The sequence below is a fragment of the Bactrocera latifrons genome, unplaced genomic scaffold (assembly GCF_001853355.1).
Source record: "Bactrocera latifrons isolate USDA-ARS-PBARC rearing strain unplaced genomic scaffold, ASM185335v1 scaffold_8, whole genome shotgun sequence".
Taxonomy (NCBI): Eukaryota; Metazoa; Arthropoda; class Insecta; order Diptera; family Tephritidae; genus Bactrocera; species Bactrocera latifrons.
Window position 1 is genome coordinate 1,453,290 of NW_017537489.1, and position 13,501 is coordinate 1,466,790.

Genomic DNA, 13,501 nt, shown 5'->3' on the forward strand with positions numbered 1-13,501 from the left:
GCTAAAATTATAAATATTTATAAAAGTAAAAATATGTAAGAAAACGCCAGAGTTGCCTCTTTCAAATTATAAAAGTTTACTAAAGAAGTCTGGAATAAAATGTTATAGATCAATAAGAAAATATCAAAACTGGGTGCGAGAAAAGATTTATATTGTAATGAATCCTGATATTAATTTAAACCCCGACTTTTTAGGAAATCTCTCCTTTTTAGTCTAATTTCTAGCTTTTGATGCCTGTAACATCGGATTGATCTTTTTCCAGCTAAATGAAGGGTTCCAAGCAAATCCAAAAATGATTTTCATATATTTTGTGTCAGAAAATATTGATATTGAGGCAATATATGTAGGTCTTAAATTGACAGCCTTGAATCATTTCTAAACTTATTTCTGAAGAACTTTTCATAACCAGGATATGCCGATAAAACTTTCAAATCCAAACGAATTGACCGCTCTAACGCTTGAAACTCGCATTTTGGACCTCTGTCATTAGATAATAGAAATCCAACTAAGCTCAACTTTTAACACTGTCCATCAAATAAAATATTTCATTTCAAAAAAATTTTATAAATTCATAAAGAAGATTTAGCAACCCTGCTCTCGACTTCCTATGACCATTTAGTGGTGGTTGCTGCAGCCTATGTTTATCAGTGTTCACGTGTTATTGTTGTGGGAATATTATTGTTACTTGAACTACTTGTAAACACACGGAACGCGCACGAAGGGTTGAACCGCTATAAAGTTGTTTTCTGTTTTATATTTTTTTTTGTTTTTGCGCATGTTGCAGCACTCTGCTCAGTATACTCAGCGCTGACAATTGACAATGCCAATGGGCGCCCAAAAAGAGAGTCGCACGGCCGACTTTTATATGTGCGCTTGTGGATAACGGTGTTGGCAGTGAAATGTTATGATTTCATCGTCTGCAAATTCACATGTGAACTGACAGCGGACGTTGACGGTTGTGCATGCGAGTCAAAACGTTAAGTAACGGTATACAAAAACGCAAAAAAACACACATACAAAAAAATATAAATAAATAGTTGCAGTGAGCTTGAAAGTAAAAAGAATATAAAATACATACATACATACATACATAAGTGAGTGCCGCAAGTGTGTTGCCACACGTGTTGAAACGGTGCAGTGGTCAACAGTGAAAGTGTGAAATGTGCGTGAAAGCTCAAGCTTTTTACTAAAACAAATATCACAATTAAATGCGGGTAAACAGTGTGTAATTACAATAACAACAACAAAAAATAGAAGAAAAATTTTGCATAAGACACAACGGTGTCTTAATTGAGAGCAAAGTTGCAAACGCTGGTAGACAATGCTTGAATTCTATCCAATGCCCACAAACTTGAGTCGTGGCGCTGGCTTTTATTCACACCATCATCAGAATCATGGCGGTACGCGTACATTTGGCAATGCGCCCAATTCGGTCGGCAGCGCAATTAATGCAACTGTATTGAATAATAGTGGCAACTGTGGACAACAGCAACAACAACAGCAACAGCAGCAATTTCAGCAACAACAACACCAGCAGCAACAACAATTACAACAACATCAAGTGCAACAACAACAACAACAACAACAACAATTAACTGCCTCACCGACGCATGCAACATGCGCTCCACTTAATCGCAGCAACAGCAGTACACCAACAACAGCAGCCACTTCGACACCCGCTACATCAACTGCAACCGTTTCCGCAACTGCAACAGCAGGCACGTCCGTCGCGTCACCGCACCGCATCAGCGACCCCCCAACAAAGGCGGCTTTTAACATAGCCGCAAGCGAAAAAGCCACTGCGGCAGCCCCCGAAGTCAATTCCAGTGCAACACTTGCAACCGCCATACCCGCGTGTCCCGCCGCCGCCACCGCCACCTCCACGGCACACATTTTAATGATACCCACTTCAATTTCAACATCGTGTTCGTCATCACCTTCGTCATCGTCATCCTTAATGACGGTGTCCGCCTCCGTTATGGCTCCAACAACGGCCGCTTTATTGCCGACGGCGACGGCGTCGACGACAGCATCGCTGTCCGAGCTGTCTGCGGGCTGTAATGGTCGAACAGGTATAATGAGTACTAGATAAGCGTTTTCGTAAAGTTTTGAATAATTTTGCGCAACAACAACAATTGAAATTTGAATTGTGAAAAGTGTTGAATTCAAGCGTTTTTTGGGCAATTATCGCGTGTCGAGACATTCGCAAGACATTTGAGACATTCGCTGGGTTCCCCGCTAAGGTGTGTAACGTAGGGATATTGCGTTAAAATATTGAGAATAGCTTTGTCATACTTTAATAAAGTTGCATACACATACATATGTATAGAGGTGTGTTTGTGTTTTGTTTATTACAAAGTTATTGGCTAGTCGTAGCTTTGTGTGAGTCGTTGCTTTAACTTTACAAGAAGGTGCGATTGATTGGGGGTTTCCTTGTGAATATTTAATAAAAGTTTCGGGAAGAAATAAGATAAAGAATTTGAATTTTACTTATATTTTTATGCAAAAAATAGTTTGTAATTACACCTTACATGTTTTGAATCAATGTCATATGTCAACGTCAATGTCAATGTGTTTCATTATTTTTAAAATAATGGATTACTAAGACGTCAAAGCCAATTTTCAGATTTCTTACCTTTTTTAAACTTTTAGACGATACTGAAATGTACCTTTACAAGTGATTTAAAATAAATAATCGTTTTCTGTGGCACCGATCAATCGGCTTGAGTACTAAACTAGCTTTATGCGTATCACAGTGCAATAAAAAAAAAAGATTCCTTGGAAAATTATTGATATAACTGTCCCAGCGATGAAGTGAAGTTTTTTTTTTTTTTGTTTGCATTATTGCTTTCGGATATCATTCCTCAACTTGACATGAAATACTGAAAGTATAATTGAATATTACAAGCACTGTGAACAAAAGGTATCGAATTTTGACTTATTTTCGACAGTTAAAATAGGAAGATTAAAAAAAAAAAAATATATATATATCAAAGCTTCCATAGAGTCTTAGCGAATGACGGTAAAAATATTCTCTCCAAATTGGTACTAGAAATCTTCAAAACTCTTCCTTTGAGAGTGGAAATCGTGTTGAAAAACACCATTCTGAGAAAACTGCGTTTAAAGATTGGAGTTGCAGTGTTCCCCACTCTGTTCCCTTTCAACAAGAAACGCTGTAGGCGTAATAGTTTTAATTTCGATTTCAAAATTTTAGAGAATGTTTATTACAGTATATACTCTTATCGGAATAATGCAACAAAAGAAAATCGATTTTTTGAAAATTTCACACTGATACGAAGCCTTAAGCTGGCGAATATAATTTTTTTAAGGCTACTTTGAAGCTGACAAATTCCAAAACTTATTTGATTTTGAAGCAAACGTTTTATTACAAATAGTTATGAGTATTCAAAACAAAAGAAATCAAAGATTAGTTTCCAAAAATACAGGGGTTCCAATAAGATTCTATGATTTAAAAAACCAACAAAAAAAAAAAAACAATGTTTAAGGAAATTAAATTATTTTTTATTTTATATGGCGTACACTCGATACAATCAAGTTCTGAATTTAACATCATTCGAACGGCCTGCACGACTTCCTTTGCCGGAACGCATTTCATGAACTCAATTTTCGAGTAGTCTAATAATGTTAAATCACTTATTCTTGGAAATCATTCAATGTCATAATTTCATGAAATAATCGAATTTCCAAATATTTCACGGCTGTTGTCCGTGCTGTGTGGCACGTAGCTCCGTTTTCTTGAAACCAGACGTTGTTAAAATTAACTTCTTAAAATTGCGGTCATAAAAAGTTGGTTATCATCGATCTCTACCGCTCACCATGAACAGCAACGGTGTCACCATCTTCATTACGAAAGAAAAAAAAAAACGGAACGTTAATTCCATCATACCAAAAACCATACCAAACTGTCAATTTAGGTGAATGTAATGGTTGTTCATGAATAATGTGTGGATTTTCTTCGCCCCAGAATCGACAGTTTTCTTTATATACCGACCACTCAGGTAAAAGTGAGACTCATCGCAGAAGGTGATTTTCTTAAAAAAATCTTTATCGTTTTCACGTTGTTTCAATACAAAATCATAAGATTCATAACGTTTATGGTGGTTGCAATTGAAGAAATATTATTTTGATAATAAAAACTGAATAATTTGTATACGCTTTTCTTGCGTATATCTTTTCATTAAGAAATTGTGAACATTACAATATTTCGGCTGCCAGCACTAAAAGGGTTAAAGCGTCCTGATATTGAAATTGAATTGTTGGTGCCTTGACCATTACAGATTTTTTATTAACATTTTCGGTTTTAGCAACCCAAAATTAGTAGTTAAAAGTAAGCTGGTGTCAATTGTACCGAGAACTATAGGTTAATGTGTAGCTACTTGGCTGTCTGTCATCGGATCAATGAAAAAGTAAAAATAAAATGTTCGGTGAAAGAAAATTCAAAACAAAAAAGTATTAACAGAGCAGAGCTTGTCAAAGATATCGGATAAAACGACACAGAAGATTTAAAATTTTTTAAATTTTATTACAAAAGTAAAAGAAGAGGTGTAAAACAAACAACGTAAAACGTTTTGTAAATTCTTTCTAGTTGATATAAGACGAATTCAGGTCCGAAGTCTTGCCAAATAAAATTTTTTTTTATACAAGGACAGGATTCTGATCGATCCTTTTTTATGGCAGCTATATGCTTTAGAATTGTAACAAATGAATAGCACAATTGCAAAATATCAGATTTCAGTCGTAGGTACTCGAAGCGTTAAAATTATTTTATCGCAATTTCCGGCAAAACAACGAAACCAAAATTAGATAGAACAAAATTGGTTGACAAAGTATTAGAGCATTCGAAATTGTATAAATTTTACTTGCACACTTTTTTCACATAAACTCAAAAAAAAAAACACGGTTGTACGTATCACATAAAACTGATCGAGCTAAATATATAGTATGGTTATTGGTTATTAGGGTGATTAAAAAAACAAAATTTTTTTTTGTTTGATACACTGAAAAATGGGTTCCTAGACACCAGTAAGGAAGCCTTTCCAAGAATGAGTTCTTAATTGTAACGGCAAGGTCCTCCTACTTACAATTTTCTATTCTTTCTTATTATCATATAGAAAACTTTATATCTCGCTTCCAGCTACTTGAAAAAATATCTTGTTCCTAAGATTTTGTAGGAAATTGAATGCTCTACAAAAAAGGTCTGTACGATTTTTTCGTAAACCCAACCGTTTAAAAGATATTAACAGTTAAAGTTTGATTATTTTTGGGAAAATTTTTTATTTCTTATGAATTTTATAACTTTTGTAAATTATTACGAATGATGAAACTCATAGGTTTTTGGAGAGGCTTCCTTAGAGGTACTAAGGTCTAGGAACCTATTTTTCAGAGTACCAAACGAAAAAAAAAAAGATTTATTTTGAACCACCCTAATGGTTATATATACATAAATGATCAAGATGACGGAAAAGTTGAAATCCGGTTGACTGTTTGTCTATCCGTCCGTCCGTCCTTGCAAGCTGTTACTTGAGATATCTTGACGAAACTTAGTATGTGGGTTCCTTAGTACAAGAAAAAATTCGAGTTCATAGATGGGCGTAATCGCCACGCCAGGAAATCACCATTAACCGAAAACATGTAAACATATACTCCCCATATAACGGTACTGTTAGAAACTACTAAAAGCGATAAATCAAAAACTTAATATACTTTAATATATAACTTTAACAACCACGCCTACTTCTCATATAGCACAATTTTAAATTTCACTTCATTCGTTCAGTTTCCAACACAAAAATCAAGAAGCAATTAATATAACGGGATAAAACTTTACACGAATAATGTCTGTAGTGTGTGCCATATTATGACCAAAAGTTGTTTAAATCCAATGAAAACTGTCTAAATAACTAGGTACCGAATATTCAGTCCCCGGTACCTATAGTTGACTTTGTATATAACTTCTCTTATAATGGAATGGCAAATACCTAATATAAAGATTATGTGAATTACTCCCAAATGTTTTACAGTGTATCTTTGCATCTAAAATTGATAAATTTGAGTGAAAACTTGTTCTAGCCTCCATATAACTAATATCAGAATTTTCGAACATCCTGCTGACTTTACTCTAAATGATTGGTTTTACACCTTAAAGTATTTCCCTAGCTTTGATTCTTGCAAATTGCTAGAGTAATAAATGTTCGGTTGTACCCGAACTTAACCCTTCCTTACTTTTAATTTTTAATTTCATTAAAAAACAAAATAAGACTCCACTAAATGATTCAAAACGGCTTTTTTATTTCATATTAGAGGACCCATCCACGCTTCACTGTGGCTGTTACATAGATAATACTACTACTACCATCTATATATGATCTATTAGTTGGATTAGAGCTATTAGTTAATGGGATATAGCATTTTTGTGTAGCAACTTGTGTTAATTTACAAAAAAAAATTGATCATAAAGCATTGCTTTTAGGGTGAAAATACCGTTGAATTTGGGCTTAGGGAAATCCACCGTTAAAAAGATATTTGCTAAGCTAGAAACAGGCGAAGTGAGCACCGAGGACAACGATGCTCTAAAGTGGCGAAAGCTCAGTGCAAAAAAAAAAAAAAAAAAAAAAAAAACAAGTAAGGAAGGGCTAAGTTCGGGTGTCACCGAACATTTTCTACTCTCGCATGATAAAGTGATAATCGAGATTTCAGGCGTGGTTGTGAACCGCTTCCATCCATATTTGGTACATGTCATCAGGGTGTTAAGAAAATATTATATACCGAAGTTTATTGAAATCGGTCGAGTAGTTCTTGAGATATGGTTTTTGGTCCATAAGTGGGCGACGCCACGTCCATTTTCAATTTTTAAAAAAGCCTGGATGCAGATTTATTCTGCCATTTCTTCCGTAAAATTTAGTGTTTCTGACGTTTTTTGTTAATCGGTTAACGCACTTTTAGTGATTTTCAACATAACCTTTGTATGGGAGGTGGACGTGGTTATTATGCGATTTCTTCAAATTTTGAATTGTATATGGAAATGCCTCAAAGAAACGACTCTATACAGTTTGGTTGACATAGCTTTAGTAGTTTTCGAGCTATGTACAAAAAAGTTAGTAGGGGCGGGGCCACGCCCACTTTTCCGAAAAATATGCCCCTCCCTAGTGCTATCCTTTGTGCCAAATTTCATTTTAATATCTTTATTTATGGCTTAGTTATGACATAGGTTTTCGGTTCCCGGCATTTTGTGGGCGTGGCAGTGGGCCGATTATGCCCATCTTCGAACTTAACCTTCTTATGGAGCCAAGAAATACGAGTACCAAGTTTCATCATGATATCTCAATTTTTACTCAAGTTACAGCTTGCACGGACAGACGGACAGACGGACGGACGGACAGACAGACATCCGGATTTCAACTCTACTCGTCACCTTGATCACTTTGATATATATAACCCTATATCTGACTCTTTTAGTGTTAGGACTTACAAACAACCGTTATGTGAACAAAACTATAATACTCTCTTTAGCAACTTTGTTGCGAGAGTATAAAAATAACTGATTCACAGATTTCTTGCGTCGGTGTGTGCCAGTAGAAACGTAGCTTCATCATTTCCCACTGAAGTCCAATCGACAGCCATTCTAGTGGATTTTTTTTTTCTTGTTTTTGATTTGAAATATAATTTTTGTATTTATGAGTTGTATTAAATTTTAACATAAAGAGATAAAAAGTATACTATGTCCTTCCCCTGGTTCGAAGCTACCTCCCTACCAATTTTTAGCCAAATCGGTGTAGCAGTTTTTGAGTTATAAATGGTGTAACTAAAACAACTTTCTATTATATATATAGATATCTGCTATTTTTGTATTTTTTCTTATTGTGAATTTGTTTCTTTTTTTGTATTGCATAATAAATTTTTTTCAATTTTAAATCGAATTTTTTTTAGAATTTTTAACATATCGCTATATCTTTTTACAGTTTTGTTAACTTTTTTCTTGTGTTGTTTACTTTTTGTTGTTGTTTTTTATGGTATTGACTTTTCTTTAAAAATCTTCTTCAGTTATAAACCTGCTTAGATATACTCCACAGTTGATAAATATGCAAAATCTTGATATTTTATACAAATCCATTGAATTGTGATTCGAAGTGAATTTCTTAACGACTAAACTGCATTCCTTGCTAATTAAAAGTGTGTGAAAAATAGTGAATTCTTCTGCATTAATCACTTAAATAAGACTCTAAAATTGTTGCTTACTTTTTAGCTTTGAAATTCAGACATAAAATGAATATATTTATATAAGCAAGTATCTTTAAACGCCCACTGGCGCCAATTTTCTTCTAACCTGGTCCACAAGTCAAACAGCTTCAGCCAAAAAAAAAAAAAAACGTTATGTATTTACAATTTTATTTATTTATTGCAAGCAAAATAAAGGCACAGCAACAAATACGCACGCACAACAAGTTATAGGCAACTATTTGAAGGCGAAACCCTAAAGCAAACACACGCACGCATGCAAACTCAACTACAAGCAGATCCAGCAGCCCACGCACCTACGCGTATGCTACACAATTTGTGCTTTTTATAAGCATGCTTGCGTGTGTATTTGTGTGTGTGGCGGTGTAGGTGCAATGCCCGCCGCTTGCCTCGTTCGGTATGCGATGCACGTAAGTTGACCACGAAATTATGCCGGCAATGAACCTGAAAAGCGCACACACCAATTATATAACGCAGCGATTGGATGGCCACTAAAAATTTGCATGCGTCCATCAGCACACACACACACACGCACACTTACAAATACATACACATAAATACCTGCTTAAGCCAACATGAAGCGCCATTTCGTGCATTTCAAGCACAGCAATTCTTCACACACACACATGTATTTGTACATACAAACAAACATCCTGTAGATCCACTCATTCTTGGGTTGATAACAGATGCCACTTCGAATTTTTGAAATAAACCCACATTTTTCTTACTAAATTTCATGCGCATAAACTCCTAGAATTTTGCAAAATTCGCAAACAATGTCAGAATGTCGAGAAACGCCTCAAGTTTACTAAATACTACTAAATCGCAGATAATTGTGTATGTGTGTGTGTGTGTGTGTCGTAATGCTTGTCTAAACTAGTAAATATTGTACAAGCGCTCATTTAAATGCATATTATTAGAATATATGTGAGCTTTGCACATTTCCAAATATATGTATGAGTGTGTATCATGTATAAATGTATGTGTATATGTACATATGTGTGTTTTAAGCTGCTTTCACTGCACTTGGGCTTAATGGTATGTCGCAGCGCTGTGCTCGACCACAAATATTCCTGTTGACATGTGTGCATGCGAGCGACAAGCCGTCGCCAAATGCAACTCTGCGTTGTGGGCGTTCGACTTCACCTTCCAACGGTTAGGATACCGTTGGATGAAATGTTTTGTTCGCCCCAACCATTGATGTCCCGAACTAAATGCGGCTCAAGGAATTTTCGCTGTAATTTTAGAGTGAGCTCAAAGGAAGTTGCTCTTGAAGACTTGAAATGATGTTGAGTGGAAATTTATAGTATTTGAAACTGGAAAATTAGAGTGCTTTAAATTTATAGAAAAATGAAACTTAAATTTTTAATAGCGTTTCCTGCTTTTCGGGTGTATGAGACTCGCGAAATTAGAGGGCCGCTCTGCTAGAATAAAAACTGTTACTCTCTCAATGCGTTTTTGAGTAAGCAAAAGTAAGATGATTACCAAAGGCTCCTCTAACCTTCTTTGAAAGAAAACTGCCGTCAATAGATTTGAGTTTAACAAGTCAAGGCTCTTTGGAATTTCAAGAGATGCAACTGAAATTTACTTCCAGTTCCTTTTTTTGGCTGCTGTACTGAAGTTAGTGAAGTGCTAAGTTCAGAAAAACACTGAAAGTCAGAAAAAAAAACATAATTTTTTGTGAATTTTTGTTGACGAGGCATTTTAAATTAAGAATATGTTAATTTACGAAATTGAATGTACTTTAGTAATCGGTGATTTCTTCAGAGAAGTTGTGGATCTCTTTGATTCCGTAGTCGACCTCCCACGACAGTCTAGTTTACATAATCGAAACGGACCTTGCCAAGTGCTGTAAATTCGGCAGGATTCTGCCGATATAACAACAACAACAACTTTACCTCCGAAAACGGTGTCTAGTGGTGGTCAAAATTATTTCAAACTGCCAAAAAAATATTATTGGTACAATACATAGATGAATGCATGTAGCATTCGAGGGATTAGTGAAAATTTTGTTTTTTCACAAATGACAGATTTCCGAGATTTACGTATAGAGTGGCTCACAAAAAGTTCTTATGAAAAGTTTTTTTTTTCGATTATTACCTGACAAATATATTCCAAGGAGATCGTATGTAGATTTCATGTCGATCGGTATAGACGCTTCGGAGAAAATTTTCGGACCTACTCTGGAAGCAACGATGCGAGAAAAACGTCCAGTTTTGGTAAACGTGACGGGTATATAACGGATACATAACTTAGATAATCTAAATATTGAAGCTGACGGTCTGTTATCATTTCCATTGTTGATTCGTTTGTCTGGAGTCATATTCGAAAGATATTCTAAATATTCGTATTTCTAATCAAACTTCAACTTATTTTTTTTTTTTTATTTATAATGAACTTTAGTGAACCAAATATGTACCATTTTGGTCGACCTCTATCAGTGTAAAACTTTTCTGGTTTTTCGGAGAAAAACTGCGACAAGTAATTTTCACAGGCTTTTCTTGAAGCCAACTTTATAACATTAAGGAAATTTTGCATTGACCAAAACAAATGGTAGTTCAATGGTGCAAGGTCAGCAAAGTACTTTCCAGCCAAGCTCGCCCAGTTTTTGCGACTCATGAAACATATGTTTGTGCGGTCTAGCGTTGTTCTGATGGAAGACGAAGCCCTTTCTGTTGATCAGTTCTAGCCATTTCTTTCGATTGCTTGCTTCAATCTCATTACAATAATTCCTTTCCGTATCGGATAATTCCCTTCCAATCCCACCAAACACACAGTCTGGCGACCATTTGCTGAGCTTCACCACGCTTGTACATCAAACAGAGAGCTTCTTTTGGTAGCCACTCTTGTTTAAATGGTTCAAAACGGTTTGATGATGAATGTTAAGTTCCTTATCGATGTCATGGTCCTGGTCCATCTTTTCTATAATTTCATTGACTTATTCAACAATAAGTTAACCAGAGTGAGGAATACGAAGGCTTTTTTAACTACCCAATATATTGAGATTTTCCTCCCAAGATATAACTTCTCTTACTCGTTATTTAGTGGTATAATTTTCCGATTAAAACAAAAAAAAAAAATAAAATAAACAATCAGATTGGATTGAATATATACCAGAATATATGGTTCATTGAAAAGAAATAAATAACTGATTGGTTACGTCAACAATTTCTTATTGCAGATGATTCGAAATCATCTAGTTCAACTAGACAGTAGGCCCATAGATACCTCACGAAAATTCGTATACAAGATTCAAAGATCTGTTATTACCTCTGCGTGTCCTTAAACCAATGTTTAAATTATTGCAAATTACACTCGCACATGGTCAAAAAAATTTAACTTGTGGGCAAATAGAGTTCAGCTGCAAGGCCAGATTTTCGGGCTAAATTGAAAAGGTGTCGATTGTAGAGCAGACAATTTTTTCAAAATTCCACCTCAATGGAGGTTTTTTTTCAATTAAAAATTTCTTATATTTAATATATTTAATATATTATATTTTGAAAAGTACTTTACCCTTTTGAACATTTTAACGTCGTATATAAAAGTATGTAGGTTCAATTTAACCCAATAAATTCGATAAGCCAGCTTTTTGACACTTCGTAATAAACAGGTTTGCATTTTTAGAACGTGAAATAGCAGTGTCATTTATTAAACAGCAGTCAACTTGCAACCAACCAAACCCACACACATGTATATACATTTACATATTTGTGTAAGGATATTAGCATGTTTGTAACATATTTGTATTGACTGTTTCGAAATCATATTCATTGCACCATCGCTTGTCCTTAGTCAGTCAAATCATGGATAGATAAGCAATTTATCATAATTCGAGTGCCTAACTGTCATGCTGTCAATCGACAGTATTTATTTTGTTTCCCTTTGTTTTTGTTCTGCTTTTTGTTTGTTTTGTACGTTTTTTATGCCTTTATTATTTGTTCGAATATCGCTGATAACCTGTTATCAAACAGCTAATGTGTCTCTAAATAGGCGCTCTGTGGCAGATATTGGATACAATTTTCAATATTTGACACGCCACAAAGAACCCGAAGCGCTCGAATGGATAACGGCACACAGATACACATAGTTATACATATGTATGCGTAAAAGTCAGGGTATATTGTGTGATTATTCACTTGAGTTTACAAAAATCTAATTTATTTTTTTGCATATGCATACACATGCTATATATATATATGATCATATCTATATTAGAAAATATTCCCCGGTATTTTTTAACTTGGTGTAATCGGCTCCCAAGAAGAATACGTGTCCGAACCCTCGGAAATCCTCACATACTTTGACTTTATACCAGATCATTTGGATCATAGAGTCGCCAAATCCAACTCTAGCGGCACCTTCTCTACTCGTTTAACGGCGAAGGTGTTGTAGGTGGGAAGAAGCCGACAGTACGCTTCCTTACTCCAGCCTCAGATTTCCTGACTAAAAACCAATCCCTCAACAAAAGAAAAAACAAAAAAAAAAAAAAGAGTTCATATCGAAGATGGTTCTATACTCTACTCTATTCTAATAATCAAGAAATTCTTCAATTTTCCCTTTCTCGGATCTGGGATGGATTTTTTCTGATTGAAATATATAAATAATAATAATAATATCCAACGATTACCCTCCTCCCGCCCAACCGACGCGAGGGGCGTAATCCGCGAACGAGCGGTGATAGCCGGGTCATAAAAGGCAAGAGAGTTTTAAGCGTTGCGATCTTAAGCTGCTCAGCTGCAGAAACAAAAATTTCAACAGCCAAAATAAAGAACTAAAATTTAAGCTAATAATTCTTAAATGTTACTTATTAATAGTAGATAAAATCATTTTTTTAATGGTAAAGGGTGAGTCTGCTAGATCAAATGTGCTGGAATGAGAATTGAAATCATGACATATGCGGCGTAATGGTTCGTTTAGCTCAAAATTTGTTCTAGAAAATTTTAAAAGTAATCTAGTAATTTGTTCCCGTGTAAATCTTTTGATTTAGAGCGGTGGGAGTGCTAAAGAGATAACTAATATAGAAAGGTTAGAACAAAAACTAAAATATATGAAATAAAAAATATGTGAATGAAATAACAAGTATTTAAATATTATATTAAGTCCCGGCATATTCCTTCCTAACTGCAATACCTAGATATGAGAAAAATACTTCGCAAAATGATCACCCATTTGAAAGAGATAAAATTCAAAAAAAAAAAAAAAAAAAAAAAAAAAAAAAAAAAAATAAAAAATGTTAAAGACTATT

At 34.8% G+C, this 13,501-nt stretch overlaps 1 protein-coding gene across 1 annotated transcript in view; it reads left to right on the top strand.

Annotated features, from left to right (window-relative positions):
- Positions 1–1,321: 1,321 nt before the first annotated feature.
- LOC108976671 (LIM homeobox transcription factor 1-beta) overlaps positions 1,322–13,501 on the top strand; it is a 14,860-nt gene continuing 2,680 nt past the window's right edge. Inside the window, exons 1-2 of the mRNA XM_018945916.1 lie at positions 1,322–1,500; positions 1,639–2,072. Of these exons, the coding sequence (XP_018801461.1) occupies positions 1,322–1,500; positions 1,639–2,072 (613 nt within the window). The remainder of the gene's footprint in view (positions 1,501–1,638; positions 2,073–13,501) is intronic.